This window comes from Mustela erminea, chromosome X, assembly GCF_009829155.1.
Source record: "Mustela erminea isolate mMusErm1 chromosome X, mMusErm1.Pri, whole genome shotgun sequence".
Taxonomy (NCBI): domain Eukaryota; kingdom Metazoa; phylum Chordata; class Mammalia; order Carnivora; family Mustelidae; genus Mustela; species Mustela erminea.
Genome location: NC_045635.1, coordinates 77727405 through 77751490, shown reverse-complemented (window position 1 = coordinate 77751490; position 24086 = coordinate 77727405). Strand labels below are relative to the sequence as shown.

Sequence of the window (24086 nt, the reverse complement as noted above, 5' to 3'; positions counted from 1 at the left end):
CCCTGCGTGGGGCTCCGCACTCAGCACAAAGTCTGCTTAAGACTCACTGTCCCTACCCCTCACACTCACTCTCTCTCTCTCAGATAAATAAATACTAAAAAAAAATAGCTAGCAGTTACCTTTGTCATCATATAGACCTACCTCCTACGGCCGACTGTTTAAATTGGTTAGAACACTACACCAAGGTAATGTGTCCAGTCAGTTACCTTGGTTCTTCTGTACCAAACCTGTGCAACGCCAAGTAATAATATTAGTGAATTAAATGTTTATGAACTATGAGAAATTTAGAACCATATTCTGATCCATCATGCACACACACTAATATCTGATAATATAATAAATTACTAAAATACTTAAATTGTCATCATTGAAAAAATAAAAGCATGTGAAATAGAGTAAAATTGCCACTGATCAACAAGAATGTGATTTGATTAGCACCACAAGAACAAACAGTTAAGTAAAACCTAGGAGGGAAGTAATATCATCTTTATTATTACTATTACTGGAATAAAAGGCACCTAAATCATACCAGTTTCTCCTTTCAAAGAAAACTACAAATGTCCCAATAACACCATGTGTCACAGAGTAGTTACTTTTATTGCCTTTTATTAAAAGCAATTACATGCTAGAAAACAACACATTTCTCACAGATTACCAGGAGCATGTTATCAGTCTATTCTTATCACGTGAAGCCAGACACAGTCAAATCTCAGTAAACCATTCAAATGGAAGGGATACTGATAAACCACAATCCTTATCCTTGCCATTTGAATGTATCACATGGTTTGTTTGGGCTCCAATAAAATTACTTTAAATTAAAAATATTATCCTGAAGCCAGCATTAAGAGATGACAAAGAGCATGAGGAAATGGTGCTGGAGAGGTACAGGAAAATCAGACTAGTATTAATATCTGGCCACATATAAACCAAAGGCAGACCACACAAATGTGGAGAACGTAGCCAACTTTAATATATTTTTGCTTTTTCTAGATTGGCTTTATATTGGGAGCTATGCTTTCCAATATACTATAGAAAACTTTTTTAGTGGCAAATTGATTCATTCAGTTCTTTCACTTTAGGAGTATTATTTTTACTGGGCCCAATTAATAGAAATACATTAACATTCTACATTAAGCTAGGTAGGATTGGGTAGGCAAGAATAAGGTACTTCAAAAGGCATGACCATGTATAAATAGCCTATCGTTACATTATGGGACAGATACCTGGAACTTAAATGGAGATTTTTTATTATAGAGCTTTCATAAGCAGAATCACACTATGGAGACAAAACAAAATAAAACAAAAAAGCATGGGGTGTGGATTCAGTCTTGTTCTACTGTACCCTATTTCCATGTCTTTGCTCATACAGCAACTATAACAAAGTTATGAAGCATGTGGGCTATGGAACCATCTGCTTAAGTTTGGTTTCCAGCTCTACTCTGCTCATCTGCAAAATGGCAACAAAAATGGTTTTCTACATCATAGAATTAAAAAAATAATAATCCATGTAAAACATTTAACAAAGTACCTGGCATACAGGAAGGGTACAACAAACATTAACACTTGTAATTGTTAAAATTGTTAGTTTTTTTTATGAGTCTCTTACGTGTATTTATCTTCAGTCACACAAAATTCTTACTGGTGGTTGTTCTATTTACTGATAATTATCCTATTTTAAAATTGTTTAAATCTGCAATAGGTCATTATTTAAAAAAAAAACCCTATCTTTTACATTTGAAAATATTAACAAAAATCTGTGGAACTTATGTATATATTTATAAAGTCTTATATAAAAGGTAGAATTTATATATATATATATATATATATATAAAATATAAACACCCAAATGAAGTGAATATTTACATATTTATGCAATGAAGTAGAATTTTTATATATAGCTATATATAACTATAAATATATAAATATAAATACCTGGATAAAGTGAATTACTAAATCATCAGAACTTAAATGGGCAAATTAACAAACTACTGCAGCCAGACTAAATTATATAGATTGCTGGTATTTAATCAGTCATAAGATTTTCAAAAAGACGAATTCGTATGTGTGTGCATGTGTGTGTGTGTGTGTATGTGTGTGTGTATATATATATATATATATATATATACATATATATATCACCAAATGAATTATTAAATATACACAGTTCTGGGGCACCTGGGTGGTGCAGTTGGTCCAACTCTTGGTTTCATCTCAGGTTCTCATCTTGTGGTCATGGGATCAAGCCCTGCATGGGGCTCCACACTCAGCCTGGAGTCTGCTTGAGATTCTCTCTCCCTCCTTCCCCATCTGCCCCTCTTACTTCTGCTCTTTCTCTCCCTCTCTCCAAAAAAAAATAAATAAACCTTTAAAAAAATATAAACACATTTCCTACTATATACTCACATTCTGATTTGCACCCATACTTTATTTGCCTTGGTACTATGAAACTAAGTATACTTACCTGTAATTCATTTGTGAGTTTTGAAGGCACTTATCCTTGTCAGAAGCTGTGGTACATGCTCAGCAATAACCGTAAGCAAAACAAACAAACAAAAAACTTCCTGCCTACCTGTAAGTTCAGTGTCTGATGGGGGACATATAAGTAAAGACAATTATAATACATTATGAAGACTACATTCTGATGGAAGTGTCATCTAAACAGAGGCCAAATGAAAAACTAATAAAGGTGTGTTCAGAAAGAAGTTAAAAATCCTCTGTCTCTGTTCCAGGAATAAAGGAGTTCAATCTAAAAACAATTTACAGGGAGTGAAAAGGCAAATGACCTTGAGACACACGAGGAAGAATTTAGATGTCCCATGAAGGCAGTAAGTAGTAAGTACCATAATAATTTACACTTTATAAAGACAATGCTGACTAGGTTATAGAAAACTGATCACAAGGAAACAAGAGTGAATGTACAAACCAGTAAGGATTCTGCTGAAGTCATCTAGGAGATGTTGTAGCACTTGTAATTGCTGAGAAATAAAACTGCATACATCCATGCGACAGGCTGCTTCTTCAATGGTTCCCAAATGCTCCCTGCCTCCTGGTCTTCGTGCCCTTGAGTAATCCCTTCTCCATGTGTGTATGAGGGCTAGACATACTTAATCATGAACTTCTAATCATGAAATTAGGCTACAGAAGACCGAGTTCCTTTTTACTTTCATTATCTCTTCACTCCATCCTGGTGTGTGCTCTTTGACAAAGCACTGTCTTTTGTAAGTAGCATTACTGAGAAGCCTTGGAGACAAGGAACTGAGGGCAGCCTCTAGACAATAGCCAGCAAATGGAAACCCTTAGTCCAGTAGTCCCAAAGAAACTGAATGCTGCCCAAAATCATGTGGATGAGCTTAAGAATAAGTATTGCCCATTCAAGCTTTCATATTAACACACAACTCTGACAATACTTTATATGCTGCCTTGTGAGGAATCTTGAGCCAGAGGACTCAGATAAGTTCTGCCAAGATTCCTGAAACTGAGAAAACAAATGTTTGTTCTTTCAAGCTGCTGAATCTTGAGGTAATTTGCTGTGCAGCTATAGGTAACTAACATAATCCACAAAAATAAAATGAAAAATTAACATTTTTTTTCAACAAGATAGTCATACACAAAAATATGAACGTGTTTTCAAGGGCAGTGGTCTACCTAGAAGCTTGTGTTAAAATGTTAAAATGTAAGTGATATTTTTATGTTATAATCTTGGATATCCTGGGTCATTTTCCATACAGTATCAGCACCTGGTAACAGGTATGAGCACCCTAATGACAAAATTTAGCTCACACAATCAACACACCTACCCTACAAGATGCTAAACTGTATTTTAAAATAATGATATGCTCATAGAATCATAGATGAGATTTGTGGTTACCAGACACAAGAGGTAGGAGTTTGGGAAGCTGGGTGAAAGTAATCAAAGGTACAAACTTCGAGGGTACCTGGGTAGCTCAGTCTGTTATGAGACCAACTCTTAATTTCAGCTAAGGTCATGATCTCAGGGTTGTGAGATCAAACCCCACATCATGCTCCACGCTGAGCATGGAGTATGCTTAAGATTCTTTCCTCCTCTCCCTTTACTCCTTGCCCTCCATCCACCTCTCGAAAAATAATAAATAGTAATACAAAAAAAAGTTTAAAGGGTAAAAACGTCCAGATATAAGATAAATTCTGGTGATATAATGTAGAACATGATGACTATACTTAACCACACTATATTGTATGCATTTTGTATTTCAAAGTTGCTAAGAGTAATTCTTAAAACTTCCCATTAGAAGGAAAAAAAAATTATAACCATGTAAGGTGATGTACAGATGTTAACTAAAGTTATTGTGGTAATCATTTTGCAATATATACATATATCAAATCAATAAACTATAAACTAAACTTACAATATTATGTCAGCTTTATCAATAAACCTGGAAAAACATTAAAAAACAAAAGCAAAACAAAAAAACAAAAAAATGGTATAAATGAAAATTATAATAATGACAATAATACCAAAAAGTATAGTTTAAACTTAGGAAAAACTTACTAAAAACCATGTATTACTGAGTAACATATTAAAAAGAATTAAATTGGGCGCCTGGGTGGCTCAGTGGGTTAAGCCGCTGCCTTCGGCTCAGGTCATGATCTCATGGTCCTGGGATCGAGTCCCGCATCGGGTTCTCTGCTCCGCGGGGAGCCTGCTTCCTCCTCTCTCTCTCTCTCTGCCTGCCTCTCTGCCTACTTGTGATCTCTCTGTGTCAAATGAATAAATAAAATCTTTTTAAAAAATAAATAAATAAATAAATAAAAATAAATAAAATAAATAAAAAGAATTAAATTTACTCTTACCAACAAAGACTAATGGACTAAAGGGATTACTTATATATAATACCTCAGAAAGCTACCACATTTGAATTTTTCTAAGTTAAATATACTTCTTAAATTGGAGAAACTTATTTTTCTTACCTCTTATGCCATGTAAGATCTAGTTTGGAACTGCATTTACTGCCATCAATATATGATTAGAACAAAACGTTAACTCTTTGTAGTTTTATATAGGTGTGTTGAAAATTTCCACTGGATTTTATTATAAATAATTTGCTTGACAAAATAAAACAACTTTTTAAAACTAAAACTAAGTTAGATATAAGAATAATTCTAAATGTGAAGGAGTATCCATGTGAATTGTACGTGCTATCAACTGAACACCTGATATTGTGCATAATCATTATAATATCAGAAAAAATTAATGAAATTGAGGAGAGATAGTCTCATAGCTAAAAAGTGTCATATTAAAATAACTATTTATACTGTTATGAATCTAACTTCAAAAGAGCCCCATGAAAAACTGATTTCATTACTTTGTTTCTTATGTGTTTTAATATATCCTTACCAAATGCATAATGACATGAAGACTGAATTCCTTCATTCATTATGAGAAGAGACAGACCTCAGGTCATAGCAATGCTTCATAATTGATAGATTCTAAGCAGAAAGCACCAAAAAAATATTTGAAAACAAATCATTTTATTCCCTCCCATAAACATACAACTTCCCAGCCTTGGTTTAAGCTCTAAAAACCTGTCTTCAGTGTCAGGATAATGGGATTACATACTTCAAAAGGAAATATAATATATATGAAACTACAGCATTAAGAAAGGATCAGTGAACTAAGCAATGCACAAATTACTAAGGACTTAACAGCAATTAAAAGCCATTGTTATGACTCTTCACTAGAGAACTGATAGTTACCATAGGGAGGTGGGGGGCATGAAACAGGTGATGGAGATTAGGAGTACACTTAAAATGAGCACTAAGTAATGTACAGAAACACTGAATCTTGTATACCTGAAAGTAACATAGCACTGTATGTGAACTATACTAGAATTAAAATATTTTAAAAATTAAAAATAAATGTTTAAAGCCATTGTTACAAAGTAAGAAAGACATTAAGAAGAAACCTTGGTTCAAATCTCAGCTTTGCCACCTACTAGCTATGTAAAAAAGACATACTTTATAATCATTCATAGTCTCAATTTCTCCACCTATAAAACAATAATAGTAGTATTTAGGGTTGGTATGAGGATTAAAGGAGATATGGATTTAAAATGCTTATGCGGCTCGTGGGACATAGTAAATGCTTAATAAATGTGCTATTATTGTTATTAATAGTGATGGTATTAGTGGTAGAAGTAGCACAATTGCCACATGTGAAGACAGAACCATTTTGATGCCTACTCATTTAGAAAGTGATGATACAGTGTCTTAAATGCTCTCTACAATTACCGACATTTATTTTTTTTTTATTTTTTTTATTTATTTTATCTTTAGCATGTGGTTTTTTTTTTTTTTAATTTCCAGCATAACAGTATTCATTATTTTTGCACCACACCCCGTGCTCCATGCAATCCGTGCCCTCTATAATACCCACCACCTGGTACCCCAACCTCCCACCCCCCGTCCCTTCAAAACCCTCAGATTGTTTTTCAGAGTCTATAGTCTCTCATGGTTCACCTCCCCTTCCAATTTCCCCCAACTCCCTTCTCCACTCTAAGTCCCCATGTCCTCCATGCTATTTGTTATGCTCCACAAATAAGTGAAACCATATGATAATTGACTCTCACTGCTTGACTTATTTCACTCAGCATAATCTCTTCCAGTCCCGTCCATGTTGCTACAAAAGTTGGGTATTCATCCTTTCTGATGGAGGCATAATACTCTATCCCCAGGGGTACAGGTCTGTGAATCACCAGGTTTACACACTTCACAGCACTCACCAAAGCACATACCCTCCCCAATGTCCATAACCCCACCCCCCTTCTCCCAAACCCCCTCCCCCCAGCAACCCTCAGTTTCTTTTGTGAGATTATGGTTTGTCTCCCTCCCAATCCCATCTTGTTTCATTTATTCTTCTCCTACCCACTTAAGCCCCCATGTTGCATCACCACTTCCTCATATCAGGGAGATCATATGATAGTTGTCTTTCTCCGCTTGACTTATTTCCCTAACCATGATACGCTCTAGTTCCATCCATGTTGTCGCAAATGGCAAGATTTCAATTCTTTTGATGGCTGCATAGTATTCCATTGTGTATATATACCACTTCTTCTTTATCCATTAATCTGTTGATGGACATCTAGGTTCTTTCCATAGTTTGACTATTGTGGACATTGCTGCTATAAACATTCGGGTGCACATGCCACTTCCGATCACTACTTTTGTATCTTTAGGGTAAATACCCAGTAGTGCAATTGCTGGGTCATAGGGTAGTTCTATTTTCAACATTATGAGGAACCTCCATACTGCTGTTTTCCAGAGTGGTTGCACCAGCTTGCATTCCCACCAACAGTGTAGGAGGGTTCCCCTTTCTCCACATCCTCGCGAGCATCTGTCATTTCCTGATTTGTTGATTTTAACCATTCTGACTGGTGTGAAGTGATATCTCATTGTGGTTTTGATTTGTATTTCCCTGATGCCGAGTGATATGGAGTACTTTTTCATGTGTCTGTTGGCCATCTGGATGTCTTCTTTGCAGAAATGTCTGTTCATGTCCTCTGCCCATTTCTTGATTGGATTCTTTGTTCTTTGGGTGTTGAGTTTGCTAAGTTCGTTATAGATTTTGGACACTAGTCCTTTATCTGATATGTCGTTTGCAAATATCTTCTCCCATTCTGTCAGTTGTCTTTTGATTTTGTTAACTGTTTCCTTTGCTGTGCAAAAGCTTTTGATCTTGATGAAATCCCAATAGTTCATTTTTGCCCTTGCTTCCCTTGCCATTGGCGATGTTCCTCAAGTGTCTTTACCCCAGGAGGAATTGCACCGCACTTACCAGGGGCTGAGTAATCCGCTTGGGTTTGCTTTCAGGAGCTTTTGTTCCCTGAGCGCTTTCCGTAGAGTTCCGGAGGACGGGAATACAAATGGCGGCCTCCTGGTCTCCAGCCCAGAGGAGCCGAGAGCCCGGGGCCCCACTCCTCAGTGTGTCCTCAGAGAACAGTGCCCAGTTACTCCCGTCTGCCTGACCTCCGGCCGCGCTCCGAGCTCACCAAGCCTGCGACCCGTTCAAGGTAACCCCACGCTGCGAGCTTACTGTCGGCTCTGTCTCTGCAGCCGGCTTTCCCGTTCCAATACCCGCAAGCTCTGCGACACTCAGACACCCCCGACCTCTCTGTGACCCTGCGGGACCTGAGGCCACGCTGACCCCGCGTGGGCCTTGCCCCGGTTTAGCCTCTGGAGCGATGACCCTCAGCGGAACAGACTTTTTACAGTCCTGATTTTGTGCTCTGTTGATCCGCCACTTGCCGGGAGCTGGCCCCTCCCCCCGGGGTCTATCTTCCCGTCGCTTTGGATTCACTTCTCCACCAGTCCTACCTTTCAGAAAGTGGTTGTTTTTCTGTTTCCAGAATTGCTGTTCTTCTCTTCGATCTGCCGATGGATTTTCAGGTGTTTGCAATTTTTAGATAAGCTATCTAGCTGATCTCCTGCTAGCTGAAGTAGTCTCAGCCTGCTACTTCTCTACCATCTTCACTCCTCTTCCACATATTTTTATTTTTAATTCGTTCTCACTATTCTTACTCCTTTTAATTTTTATAACCTACAAACCATCACAACCAGAGGTTTAATATAACATATTCCATAATATCCTTTTAACTTGAACTTTTTTTCATACATATACACGAATTTTCCTTTTTCTTTTCTATTTTTCTCAATATACATATAGATATAAGCTTCAAGGTAATCTACTTTCCTTTATCAATACTACCCCTATATATAAAACAGTTTTAATCTCCCTTTATGTCTGGAAAATTGAGGGCTTTAAAAAACATATCAAGATACACCCAGTAAGAATCAAAATAACCTTCCTCGCCCACACTGAGGATTTATAACCACCCTCCCATCTTTTTCTTCTGTCAGTGACTCTGTGTATATGTTTTTCTTCTGGTAGTATATAAATATTATTTGGAGGTTTCATTTTGGCTGGGTTTTTTTTTTTTCCTTGTCATTTACTTTTGTTGGTCATTTTCTTTGTCTGCTTTTATTTATATACCTTATAAATCTTACCTTTGGGGCCCATTCTGGCACGGTCTTCTCTTTTTTTGTTTTGTTGTCTCTCTCTTTATCTCTCCTTTTCTCTTTTCGGTGGTGACTTCTAATTGCTCAGAAATGTTCCAGGGTGTACCCTGCCTGGATCGCATAAATATTCAGGTACACATCCCCTCAAGCACCTCTCACCAAAATGACTAGGAGAATGAACACCCAAAAGAGGAAAAATTCAGAGACTGTGCCGTCTCCATCAGAGCTATTGGATATGTACATAAATAATATGTCGAAAAGGGAATTCAGGGTAACAAATATCCAGGCAATAGGTAGGTTGGAGAAAACCATAAAAAGGACAGGACCTGTCCATACGCTGTGTACAAGAGATCCATTTTGAACATAAAGATACATCCAGACTGAAAGTAAAGAGAAGCATCTTTCGTGCCAATCAGCATCCGTCCCTGATTAAAACACTTCAAAGTATAGGGACAGAGGGAACATCCCTCAACTTCATAAAATCTACCTACGAAAAACCAATAGCAAAAATCATTCTCAATGGGGAAAAGCTGACAGCCTTCCCTCTGAGATAAGGAAGAGAATAAGGACGTCTACTCTCACCACTGTGATTCAACGTAGTACTGGAAGTCCTAGCAACAGCAATTAGACAACAACAACAAAAAAAAAAGGTATTCAAACTGGCAATGAAGAAGTCAAACTCTCTCTTCACAGATGACATGATACTTTATATTGAAAACCCAAAAGACTCCAACCCCAAAACTACTAGAACTAATTCAGCAATTTAGTAATGTGGCAAGATACAAAAACAATGTACAGAAAACAGTTGCTTTCTTATACACTAACAATGAAAATATAGAAAGGGAAATTAGAGAATTGATTCCATTTACTGTAGCCCCAAGAACCATAAGATAATTGCTAATAAACCTAATCAAAGAGGTAAAGGATATATACTCAAAGAACTACAGAACACTCATGAAAGGAACTGAAGACAAAAAAAGATGGAAGAGTATTCCACGCTCATGGATAGGAAGAATAAATATTGTTAAAATGTCTATACCGCCTAGAGACATCTATACTTTCAATTCCATCCTGATCAAAATTCCAAGGGCACTTTTAAAGGAGCTAGAAAAAACAATTCTAAAATTTGTATGAAACCAGAAGAGACCCTGAATTGCTAAGGAAATGTTGAAAAAGAAAAACAAAAGTGGGGGCATCACACTGCCTGATTTCAAGCTTTACGACAAAAACTGCGATCACCAAGACAGCATGGTACTGGCACAAAACCAGACACGTAGACGAGGGGAACAGAGTAGAGAGCCCAGATATAGACCCACAACTCTGTGGTTAAATATCTTTGACAAAGCAGGAAAAAAAAATCCAATGGAAAAAAGACAGTCTCTTCAATAAATGGTGCTGAGAAAATTGAACAGATATGTGTAGAAGAATGAAACTCAACCATTCTCTTATACCATACACCCAGATAAACTTGAAATGGATAAAGACCTCAATGTGAGGCAGGAATCTATCAAAATCCTAGAGGAGAACATAGGCAGTAACCTCTTCGACATTGGCCACAGCAACTTCTTTCAAGATATGTCTCCAAAGGCAAAGGAAACAAAAGCAAAAAGAAACTTCTGGAACTTCATCAAGATCAGAAGCTTCTGCACAACAAATGAAACAGTCAACAAAACAAAGAGGCAACCCACGGAATCAGAGAAGATATTCGCAAATGACACTATAGCCAAAGGGCTGATGATATCCAAGATCTATAAAGAACTCCTCAAGCTCAACACACACAAAACAGACAATCACGTCAAAAATGGAAAAAAGACATGAACAGACACTTCTCCAAATAAGACATACAAATGGCTAATAGACACATGAAAAATTGTTCAGCATCATTAGCAATTAGGGAGATTCAAATCAAAACCACATTGAGATACCACCTTACAGCAGACAGAATGGCCAAAATTAACAAGGCAGGAAACAACAAGTGTTGGAGAGGATGTGACGAAAAGGGAACCCTCTTATACTATTGGTGGGAATGTGAGGTGGTGCAGCCACTTTGAAAACAGCGTGGAGATTCCTTGAATTCAAAATAAAACTACCTTATGACCCTGCAATTGACTACTGGGTATTTACCCCAAAGTTAAAGATGTAGTGAAAAGAGGGGCCATCTATACCCCAATGTTCACAGCAGCAATGGCCACAATTGCCAAACTGTGGAAATAACCAAGATGCCCTTCAATGGAGAAATAGATAAAGAAATATGGTCCATATATACAATGAAGCATTATGCCTTCATCAGAATGGATGAATTCCCAACTTTTTATCAACATGGATGGGACTGGAGGAGATTATGCGGAGTGAAATAAGTCAAGCAGGGAGAGTCAATTATCATATGGTTTCACTTACTTTTGGAGCATAAGAAATAACACAGAAGACATTGGGAGATGGAGAGAAGTGAGTGGGGGGAAATCGGAAGGGGAGAAAAACCATGAGACTGTGGACTCTGAGAAAAAAACTGAGGGTTTTGGAGGGGAGGGGGCTAGAGGGTTGGTTGAGACTGGTGGTGGGTATTAAGGAGGGCATGTATTGCATGGAGCACTGGGTGTGGTGCACAAACAACGAATTTTGGAACACTGAAAAAAACAAATTAAATTAAAATAAAAAAAGAACATGCCAAGTGGAAAGGGTGTTATCATCATAAGTTAAATGATATACAGGTAAATATGCTGTTTAGTTGGCTGCCTGAAAGATTTAACCCTGGTTTGTTTCCATATACATTAAAGTGTATAGTACAGAACATGCATAGTGTGTCATTAAGATGACAAATTATTTGTTAGAACACCACATCTCTCAGCACACTTTAGCACTATTTTATAGAGGGTGTACACCAAACATAGATATCTCACACTTTCATTTTATAGAGGATGTACACTCAAACATAGACATCTCACTATTTTCAAGTCAATTCTAAGAATTTCCATATTATGAAGACAGAGATGAATTAGATTTTAACACACTTTTGTTTTATCATCGCTTCACTAAATACAAAAGACTGTATTAAGCAACCACATAAGGGTAGGTATTTTCAAACATAGCTAGCAGAATCAATGACTAAGAAACACAATTTAAAATATGATTCTAGGAGCACCCGGGTGGCTCAGTAGGTTAAAACCTCTGCCTTCAGCTCAGATTATAATCCCAGGGTCCTGGGATCAAGCCCCCCATCAGGCTCTTTGCTCAGCAGGGAGCCTGCTTCCCCTCCTCTCTCTCTGACTGCCTCTCTGCCTACTTGTGATCTATTAAATAAATAAAATCTTTAAAAAAATATGATTCTAGAGGGAAAGTGCTTTTACATAAATACATCTTTAAACTCAGTTCCACCATAATTTTAAAGCTATGCTTAAGCATTTGCAAAATGGCATTTATATGCATCTGAAATATTTATAGCTCCTCAATTTTCTGTTATTATTAAAGTTAAATTACACTACAGAAATATAATACTGAAGAAGCTAAATTTTATTAACCTTTTATGTTTATTTCCTTTATTTCCTCCAAGCAACACTAAAACCAAAGAAATTGCTTACAACTTCTACGCAATTTTTATTCTTCCTGAAACCACTAGAGAACCCTAGAAATTCTAATTAGAATTAGCAGTTATAACCTACATATTTTATTACTATTTTAAGTTTAGTTATTATTAACTGTCATTACTTCTTATTTAATATCACTATTATCTATAATTACTACAGATTTTTAAGAAAAGTGGTATTATTTTTAGCCTTGGTATTTATAGGGCCCCAGATATCATCAAACTGAATACTAAACTACAACACACATATAAATTCTAAGAGTATATTATATACACTTAAAATGTGTGTATTATATACACATATATTATATACACTTAAAAGTACTAACAGGGGCTTTTGAAGCTGCATCTTAAACATATTTTTTCATTAATCCAGAGAGCATTGGGAGATATAGTTTGTCACATAGCATCATTACAGCTTGTAAGAACCTACATATTATAATCATGGGAACACAGAATTTGGGAACTAGAATACCTTAGAGATTAAGAATTCATACTAATCTGGAAATCATCATATCTTGCCTAAACTACTGGTGGTTTATTCGCAACCAATGCTTTCCAACATCACCTATCACGTTCCCATCACCTATCCATCTGCCAAAGGCCTCCTTAATAGCTTATAACCAAAATATCATGTCGCTAATGCTTAAAGAACAAAACCCCATTTCCCAGGTATGAAATCTGCCTTACCAGTTTCACCTCCAAGTCCCAACTCAATAGGCTGTGGTTTCAACAGCTGCACCTGACCCAGTATGTACCTCATCCCACCACATCCCATACTTTTCTAATGGTGTCTTCTGCCTAGAATGTCTTCTTTCCTTCTTTCCCTATAAAATTCTACTTAAATTTCAAGGCCCAGCTCAAATTATATCACCTATGGGATTTTCCCTTTCCCTACTCAAATATTAATTGTATTTCCACCCTGCATTCCTGTGCAAAAATATCTATGTTATCATCTAATATAACTTGACTAAATGTAATGTACCTCTTCCTCTCTTCCTCATTAGATGGTAAGTTTCCTGGTGCAGGAGGAACAAGACCTTCATTTCTCTCCCTCCCACTGAGTACCTTTCATATAATCAGTACTCTACAAATATAAATTAAATTACATGAGATACATTCTCTCCTAAATTAGAAATAATCTGGTTTATTAACATAAAATTAAAATCACTTAAGTAATTCAAATAGAAAGTATAATTTGATGGTAATTTCACATATTAAGTATTTACACATTTAAATATTATAGTAATCAGAGGTATTTTAAAACGTCTCTTGGGGTGTCTGATTGGCTCAGTCAAGCACCAGCTCCTGATTGCAGCTCAGGTCATGATCTCAGGGTCCTGAGACTGAGCCACATGGCTGGCTCCAGCTCATCAGTAGAAGGGGGGGGTCTGCCTGAGAATTCTTTCCCTCTCTCTCCCTCTTCTCCTCCCCCACCACTCTTGTGATCTCCCTCTCTCTTAAATAAATAAATCTTAAAAAAAAACTTCTTTCTATTCATCAATCTGAAGCACTTTGAACTCTTAAGTGAAACATTTTCTTAACACAGACTAGCAATGTTTTCAGTGCATTTAGGAAAAATAAGACATGAGCTCTCCAAACCCTTGCAACAGGAGAGAATTCTCAAAAGATTTTGGGACACTAGGTCTAAGAGCTTTGGAAATAAGTCTTAGAAACAGTGAGTGTGTTCCTCCCTCCAGAATGCAACTGAGTGAGTGGCAAGCAACAGCAAAATGGGAAAGAAAGTGGTTCCTGGAGATAGGAAAGCTAGGAAAATGTGTTTGGAGTTCACTGGAGCCAGAGCCTCCTAATTTCTTACTGATCCTGCCACCTATTGGCCAAATTATGATACTGCAAGTGACAAGGAACTTCAGCTGTTATAGTAAGTTCAATCAATAGTTACTAAGTGTCATTAAAATAAATGTCTGGAATATGCTATGATGCCTAATTATTCCTTTAAATGTCCTTTTGAAAAACAAATATTGGGGTGCCCGGGTGGCTCAGTGGGTTAGGGCCTCTGCCTTCGGCTCAGGTCATGATCTCAGGGTCCTGCAATCAAGCCCCCAACGGGCTCTCTGCTCAGTAAGGAGCCTGCTTCCCTTCCTCTCTCTCTCTCTGCCTACTTATGATCTCTGTCAAATAAATAAATAAAATCTTAAAAAAAGAAAGAAAAAGAAATCTTAGTAAAAGTAATATTACTGAAAGGTGTTCCTGACCTGCTTTGTACTCAAATACTCAAAATTAGGAAAGTAATAGTACTAGTATCACACATAAAATTCAGAGAATCTGAGCTAAGAACTAGAATGCAGTGTTCTTAGCAGTGAGTAGATGAGAGCCTTTATATAACTTTTATTAAGTTTTAGCACCTGTAATAAGAATTGCTTCTATTGTAACTGACTGGCTCTACCAAGTGCTGGAAATTCTCTTGCTGAATTAATAGCTGTATTAAGTGTCAACAACTAAAGCAAAACACACACACACACACACACACACAGCATCATGCTAAATGAAAGGGAAAGGGGAATTAATATTTGTTAAGTGCCTACTATACTAAAAACTGTGCTGGGTGTGTTGAATATATAACCTTATTTAATTCTCACAACACTACTAGATAAACATTAGTCTACTCATTTTATGGATGAGAAAATTCAGTCTTAGAGGTTACAAGTATTATAGCTGGAATGAAAGTGTGACTCCATTTCATAAAGCTTTTTCCACCATATCACACTACCTTTATAAACTCTCTAATGGATTTTATACTTACCTCTACATCTCAAAGGTCATTTTCTTCATTTGTAAAATAGAGTCCAGACTAATCATTTCTATGGTTCAGACTAACTCTAAAATTTCACAAAATCTATGATTCTTGTGGGACTCAATACAAATACATGGATAAGTAAAAGAGCAACTGCTCAATATAAAATGTTCAAAGAACTGGAGGGAGACAGCCACAGAAAAGTAAATAAAAATTGCCTTTAAATATAATAAAAGCTGTTCACCTTCACTCTGAATGTAAGAAATTAAAATTATAACATGGATGATTTACCATTTTCACCTCTGAGATGGACAAAGATTGCAGGGAAACAGATACTCATATATATTTTAAGTGCCACTATAGATACAAATTCTTTGGAAGGCACTTTGGTAATATATATCAAAATTATAAATGTATACAGCATTTAATCCAGGAATTTCACTTCTAGACTTTGTCCTACAAATAGAGCTTATGTGCTCAAAGGTATATGCAGATACACATTCACCACAGCATTGCTTGAAATACCAAAAGAGGCTGGAATTAATCTAAATACCCATTCACTGGGGACTGGTTCAATAAATTAGGATAAGTCCATACCACCAAATTCTATGCAGTTTGCCAAAAAAATGTAGTAGATGAACATAAGGTATTATGGATAACATCCAAGTACATAAAGTAAAAACAGCAAGAAGTAAAAAACAAAAAATGATGAATATACATATGCATCTAGAAGCATGGACTATTTCTAGGAGACAAAGTGAGAAATTAGTAATAGTGGTTTTCTCTGGGGAAGAAGCTGTAAATCTGGGATTGAAGGGGTAAGCTTATTATGCTCCCTTTTATTTTTTTTTTCTGTATATATACTGTGATATAGGCATTTTTACCTTTTTTAATTTAAAAAAAGTGTTTATAACAGTCTCTGGAGTCACTGAAGAACCCTTTTAATGTGAAGGTTACTTATAAGAAAAAAAAAGAACTAATGCCAAGAATTTTCAAAATGTCAGATTTCTTCTAATTACCTCTATTTCGGTGTGTGTGTGTGTGTGTGTGTGTGTGTGTGAACTTCAATCTACAAGCAACAACAAATACAGCACAAGCACCTCCAATGTGCAAGATATGACAGAACGTCTGAAAAGCAGTATTATTCACCTCTCTCAGTCTTTCTCTCTCTCTCTCTCAATCTTCCAAAATTCAGATTCTCACATTCTAGAGCATGATGTGACAAATCATACAAATGAATGGTAAAGCTCCCAATTCCAAGGGTTGGGCATATGGAATATATTAATTTCTTAGTTGTGGAGACTCATCCAGACTGAAAATATCATATGCTTATCTGAACTATCAATTCTGCAGTATTTGTAAAATAGTACTTAAAATACCAAAAATTCACAAATCCTAATAACTATGAGATTGAGAAATTACCTATATAGTATCAAAATTACGTGTAAAATTCACAAGAGGTTAAGTATCTAATCATAAACAAAGCACTCTATTTTCAAATCAGTAAAATATACTTATTAGCTACCAGATTTTGATTTTATTCCAGAAAATTTGTTTGTAGGGAAAAACTATAAAACTTCCTAGAAAAGCAAACTGATAAGTAGTATAAATGTAAGAGGAAAGACTATATACTACTGGCCAAATCTCATTCCAATTTCATGAAAATTTCTAGGCTATTAGTATTCTGTTACATTGTTTTCCCTTACAAAGTAAATTGACAAATTTATTTCCTCTACTTCTCAGTAAAAATAATAACTATAATAGAGGAGTATACTTCACATAGTAAGCAATAAAAACAAACCAACATTTTCAGATGAACAGTAATACTTAATCAAAAACAAGACTAAAAGGAGTGGTGCCTGGGTGGCTCAGTCGGTTAAGCTTCTGAATTCAGCTCAAGTCATGATCTCAGATCCTGGGATTGAGCCCCATATCAGGATTACTGCTGAGAGGGCAGTCTGCTTCTCCCTTTCCTTCTCCCTCTGTTCCTCCCCCACTTGTGCGTGTTGCAAACTCTCTCTCTCAAATAAATAAAATCTTAAAAATAAAGAAAATGAGCTATCCCCTCCTTTAGTTGCTGGGTAAAATCATTAGTTTATGTTTGACTCTGTCCAGGGTGGACAAATTATACATGTGTATATATATATTACTTAAAAATTTTAGCAAAGCACTAGACTCAATATATCAGAATAAGAATTTATATTTTTAAAAATAAGATGTACCTTTCATCTGGGTAGCAAAATTCAGTGCCAATTTTGCAAAGAGATCTGGATTTTCAAATTTGTCCTCCTTAACTTTTAACCAGAAACAGTTCTCAGATAGTTCTTTCGGTTCAATCTGAAACAAAAATAACAAAGATAAGTTTCCAAATTACTTCTTCATATTTAATTCTTCAAAGAATTCAATTTCACCAAGTTCAAATGATAGTTGCTTTATTTACCTACTTACTAAATCAATTTTAGGATCTATCAAAATAAGATTAAAGTAAATATTCACTGGGGACGTCCCAGAATTCTATCAGTGTACAGGAAAGATATACAAAAGCAATTAGCCATATAGCAAATTACATTTAAGAAAGCCTTCTATTGGAAGGAATCTTAAAAATAGTTGAGTAAATCCCTCCCCCAACACATATACATTTTTTTCTGCTCTTGGATTTTTAAAAGTGAGGAAACTAAAATTCAGAAAAGTGAATTAATTCTCCATGTTTACTGACCTGGGTGAAAATAATAATCATAAAAAATCTAGCTAACATCTTATATACCTCCTATAATGTGTCAAGTGATTCGCATATATTACTTAATCTAATCATTATAATAATCCCTTGAAATATGACCTATTATTATTTCCACATTAAAGATGAGGAAACTGTGCCCCAGAAAGTTTAAGTGGATGTCCAAACTAGCAAAGGGCAAAGACGGGAATTAAACCCAGGCAGTGTTGCTCCAGAGAACTGTGCTCTAACTACTACAGGGAAACGGAAGATTAGAATTGTGTATTTTGCAGTACACTATGATGCTTTGTGTTATATTAGTACCATTTCACTGTATGTTTAAATACTAAATGAACATATCATTAAACGTTTATACAGAGACAACTGGACCAACAGCATCTGGATCCTATAGTTTGGTGGAATGTACCTAATAAACAATAACCACATTCTAAAAATGTTAGTATCTCATTTACTCTTATGAGCAAAGCATGAGTATATATTCTTAACTAAAAACTGGTTTAACCATGATTCTGGTTAAACCAACTTACTATGTAGACACTGTCACATTTCATTCTAAGTATGTTCTTGGATGAGTCATTTCCCCAAACTGTGGTCTGGAAAATTTTATTTTTTTTCCTTTTCCCTTGATTTCAGGTCAGGCTGTGATCTCAAGGTCATGAGATCAAGCTTCATTATCAGGCTCAGGCATGGAGCCTACTTAAAGTTCTCTCTCCCTTCCCCTCTGCCTCTACTCTCCTCACATTCTTTCTCTCTCTCTCTCTCAAAAAAAAAAAAAGAAAAGAAAAGAAAAGAAAAAAGAAAGCAAAATAACATTCAATAGAAAAAATCGCTTTATATATTACATAAAAAATAATTAGGTTATATCACTACAGAATGCTGCCACCTATTCCACACTATCTAAATATTTAAAACTACAACAAGAAAAGGGTGCCTGGGTGGTTCAGTTGGTTAAGTGTCTGACTCAGCACAAGTCATGATATCAGGGTCCTGGGATTGAGGCCCACATCATGCTGTAAGCTCAGTGAGGAGTCTGCTTGTCCCTCACCCTTTGTCCCTTTCACTGCTCATGCTCTCTCTCTGATAAATAAAAATCTTTAAAAAAAAAAAACTAGGACAAATTTTTTTTCTAAAAACAAAAATAGCTATTAAAAAAAGGCTCAATAATTAAGATTATATTTAAGAATGTTATAGTACTTAACAACACTACAAGAACCAAAATCATGTTTCATTTAGTGATATATTTTATATGCTATTCTCTAGCACCATTTTCACTCTGGTTTTCCTTTTGACTTCTACATTAATTTCGAATTATCTATGGAGTTTCCAATTCGCAAGGTACTAGACTGAAAGATAAACGTAAGATGGTGAACTCACAAAGGAAAGCATGAGTCAGCAGTCATCTTCTCAAGCATTATGCAATACTTATATGCAGCAATAGTTATTCACATATTAATGATCAACTATGACTGGAAAAGCCAAAATAATCTAGTCATAAAAATAACGGGTCAAATAATCTAGTCTAGTCATAGCCATAATCACCTTTGACCAATTGATTCTCTTCATAGGCACCTCAGGTTTATATAATTTTTTCTGCTTCATCCCATAAGGCAGATCAAGAGGTACTTCTGGGAAAGGAGGAATTCCTCCTCCAAGGGGAAATGGTGGAGGAGGTCCCCCAAACAAAGGTGGTGGTGGTGGTATGCCAATCATTCCAGGTAAAGGAGGTGGAGGAGGAGGGAGAGCTCCTCCAGGTAGAGGTGGTGCTGGTGGAGGTGGTGGTGGTGGTGGTGGTGGGGATGACCCACCACCAGGCAAGAGAGGTGCTGGAGGAGGGCCTGGAATTCCTGATGAACCTGAGAGTCCATATCCCTGAAACATATGTAATACAATGTTTAAATGTTTATAGTAAAATATAACAACAAAGAAACTTATCAGTAGACATTTGGGGTTTTACATTACATACACTATATTTAATTTAAAAACATCAAAGGACTTAATATTAACTGAAAGAGACTCCAATAGATTTTTGATAAGCATTATAAACTCTGTATAATGACTACTTCTGCTAACACACTATAAAAGTTGGCATCCTTAAAGATTCTGTGAAACACTCCTCCAAAATAATGAAATTACCTTCCATTATAAATATATGCAAAGAAGTACTGAAGTGACTTGAACCTATTAGACTAGCTGGTTTGAATATGAAATAATTAATACAATCATAGATCTGACTCCCTTGGAGCCCATTAGCTTCACACAGAGTCTATCTCATAGCACTACTACCATAGCAGTCTTCTAGCACCATTAATTAATACTGAGTAACATACATTTGTGTGGTAATATGGTTATCAATGTTTCTACATCTATAATTTCTTTTCATTGTTATTATAAACCTGAAATGTCAGTAGGGCATTTTTATTTAAACTTTATCTCACTGCTTATAGATGAGAAAAACATAACTACAAAAAGGTTAAATGACTAACCAAAGGTCGCAGAGTCTGAAATGAGGTTAGGATTTAAATGTGGTTCTTCTTACACCTAATGTACTATAGCAGACTATTTCCTCATGGAGTCACTAGCAATGAAAAGAATTCATTCACACAGAATGGATTATGAGGACTTACTTCTTACTTACTTCTACCACCAGAAATTAACTTCAACCTCATTCTCTAATGATAATGGATAACAAATGAAGGACAGCTTCTCATTCCAGTCTACTTTTTAAGTTAATCTGTACTTGTTTCTTTAAACCATTACTGGTCACAATGGTTCACTTCTAATATAAATGAACATGAAAGTGAACTTGGTAATTATAAACATTCCTAAGAAAATCCTACCAATGAACAGATGTATTCATAATCAAGATACGACATTAGATGAAGTGAATGAAAAGTTTAAAATTATAAGATTTCTTGGCATAATGTTATTTTTATTTGGGGGGGAAAAAGTCTTCTTATCTTTACTAATGTGAATTTCCAAGTTGGAGTACTTAATTATACTAACTAAACTTGGGAATAGCTTTACAAAATAAAGTTGAAGTATATTTTAAGAATAATCAATTTTAAGGACTGACCTATTTATTAAGATTAAAAATTAACAATCACAGAATCATGGAATTGTTTCTCTTACTATTTAATATGAACTGTCCAAATATTTTATTCATATTTATGATGTTTATGTGTGTATACACATATATGCAATTGAAATATTTTTACACTCAACAAATGATAATCTTCCCCTGGAATGCAATCCTGTCCTGAAATTAGTAAGAAATACAGTATTCAAAATAATTTTCATTTATTTTAATGCAGCAAAATTACAGGAAACATTTTTACAATCTGGATGGAGATCAAAGAAATTGTGGAGAAAATCAAAGTAAGTTTTCTGAAAAGTTTTAGAAATTAGAAATGACAAGTTTTATGTATAAATGGATATGCTGAATACTTTGAAAGGTAAAATGTATATCTAATTTTTTATTAGAAGAGCAAAATTATAAATAAAATCTTTTAAAAAAAATAAAAGAGAGCAAAATTATATTTGTTAACATCAAATTTTTACACTATTAGATCATATCTATGATACAAAACGTGTGGAGCCGTAAGAATGCTATCTCTTTTAACAGAGTTATTCAAGTTAAATGCATGTTTCACAAATTTAATAAAGAATATCATATAAATGCCACCAGCTTTTAAAAATCAAATCATTATTAGTCATTCTCTTCCCCCTAATGAACAATTAGAAATGTAACAATTAAATTAGGCTATGACAGAGTATTGAGAATTGAATATAGCTAATGAATAATTTAGTATTTGGCACAATTTTGGGTATGCTAGAAAAGACTGTGTGACTCTGCATTTTTACAGATCAGTTAATTTAATAATAAATTATTATTATGCAACCACTCACGAAATAGTAAGGCCCTGTACTAGAGTGACATTGAGAAATGTCACCACTTCTGGTTGGAGGGAGGCAAAAACAAAATGAGTTCTCAGAGATATGGAAAGGGAAGTCAGATTATACAAAAAAGGATAAACATTTAATGAAAAATTATCAAATATTATAGATAAGTGAAACAGACTAAGGGAAGCAAACGGCACTGTGCTGAATAATTTGGAGTTCATCAGTGACTTCTGAAGTCATTTCTCAGTAGACTGATGGATACAAATGTAGTCCATCAGTCAATATCCACTAAGCATGCAATATGTAAAGAGGTGTTAGGAAAACAAAACAACCAACAACAAACAACAACAACAACAACAACAACAACAACAACAACAACAAAAACACAGGCCCCAAATGGCATCAGTTAGGCTGATTCACGAACCAGAGATTAATACATAATCTAACTGCAGTTTGAAGAAATAGTCTTAACAGGTGAATCAGGAACTTTCAAATCAGGACACCATAAGTCAGCCACAGAAGTTCTCTCCACCAGGCCCTAAGGGAAAGTGGCAGGGACTAAATGATATTTTCCTTTCCCTAATAACTTGTTGCCCTAGCCTCTTTCCACAAAAACCTTTCATTTTGTACAACCCCTTGGAGTTTCCCTTTGCTTACTAAATGGAATGATGCCAAATTCATAAATCATTTAATAAGGCCAACTAGGCCATAAAAAATTATGTAGTTGAATTTTGTGTATTAATGAGCATTTTTTTCTTCCATTTTATTTTCTCAATCACTGTTTTCATCAATGGGCTTTAAAGGTTAAAATGCATGGTAAAAACTAAAAAGAAAATGCATACATAGAAAAAGGACATTTTTCTACCAACACTGGTAATCTCCATTTCTTAATAACCATTTAAAACATTAAAAGTGTGAGGGTGTTTAAAAATAAAAATAAATAAAAAAGTGTTGAGAAGACTTAATCAGTTCTAAAGTTTAGACCCCATAACTAAGAACTTGAGTGTATATGAGTGCTTTTGATCATAGGTGATGCAGTAAGTACTGCAAAATTTCTAGGTTTTTGAAATTATGCATCCAATTTTTCAAACTGTCAAAATACTTTTGTCTCGGAACAGTATTGATTGTGTAATGAAGTCCATTAAAACTATTTAGGGAAGTTTAAGCAGCTAACACCTTATTTTTATCCAAACAGTAAAATTACTTATTGTCCTGGAAAATTAAATCTGTGGAGTTAGTTCAACTAAAATGCAAAACTGCCAGAAAGTCTGGTTCTGGTCACATTTTTACCTCCATCTAACAAGATAATTTTCTACCATCAAACTCACTGTGATGTGACATAAAGTCTGTATCTTCATTCATTACCTGGGTTCGAAGTTGCTGGATTTCTGTTTCAAGCTCTTTAATTTTTTCTTCTCTTCTTTGAAGCTCAGCTTGAGCTTCCTGTCGAGCTGTAAATTCTTCATCAAACTGCAATGATCACCACCATAAATGTATACTTAATAACATAGTTTTCAGAAAGTTTTAAACAACTTTATTCATTAAGTAAGTGGAGTGTCTTTTGCTTCACTGAATTCCCAGGTCATTCAGAAAATCAAAGCTCCAGACCTCTTTCATAAATAACACTTAAGCACACCTGTTGGGGTGGGTTACTGAGTATGGTGTTAGTAAAAAGGAAATATGGAAGCTACCCAAGGTTAAAAAACCCATTATCAGAAAGCAAAAAAGAAAAAGAAAAAAAATTATTTTTCTAAAGATTTACTCATTTATTTTAGAGAGAAGTGTTTAGGGAGGAGCAGAGAGAGAAAATCTTCATGCAGATTTTCCAGTGTGCACAGAGCCAGACATGGGACTCCATCTCACCACACAAGACCATGACCTGAGCAAAAACCAAGAGTGGTACGCTGAACCAAATGACTCACCCAGGCACTCCCCAACAAAATTATAAAAGGGTGGACTAAGAAGTTTCTCTTCACATATAATGGGAATTTATATTTTTTTGTTATTGAAAAAAGGTTTCAGAAATATTTTCTTAAATGTTTCATCCCATACATTTAACTTTATCG

The 24086-nt window shown here is 35.3% G+C and overlaps 1 protein-coding gene across 1 annotated transcript in view; it reads right to left on the bottom strand.

Moving 5' to 3' along the window:
- DIAPH2 (diaphanous related formin 2) overlaps positions 1-24086 on the bottom strand; it is a 958873-nt gene that overhangs the window by 657281 nt on the left and 277506 nt on the right. The window contains exons 15-17 of the mRNA XM_032331686.1: positions 23386-23490; positions 19660-19989; positions 17609-17723 (exon numbers count right to left, since the gene is read on the bottom strand). Of these exons, the coding sequence (XP_032187577.1) occupies positions 17609-17723; positions 19660-19989; positions 23386-23490 (550 nt within the window). The remainder of the gene's footprint in view (positions 1-17608; positions 17724-19659; positions 19990-23385; positions 23491-24086) is intronic.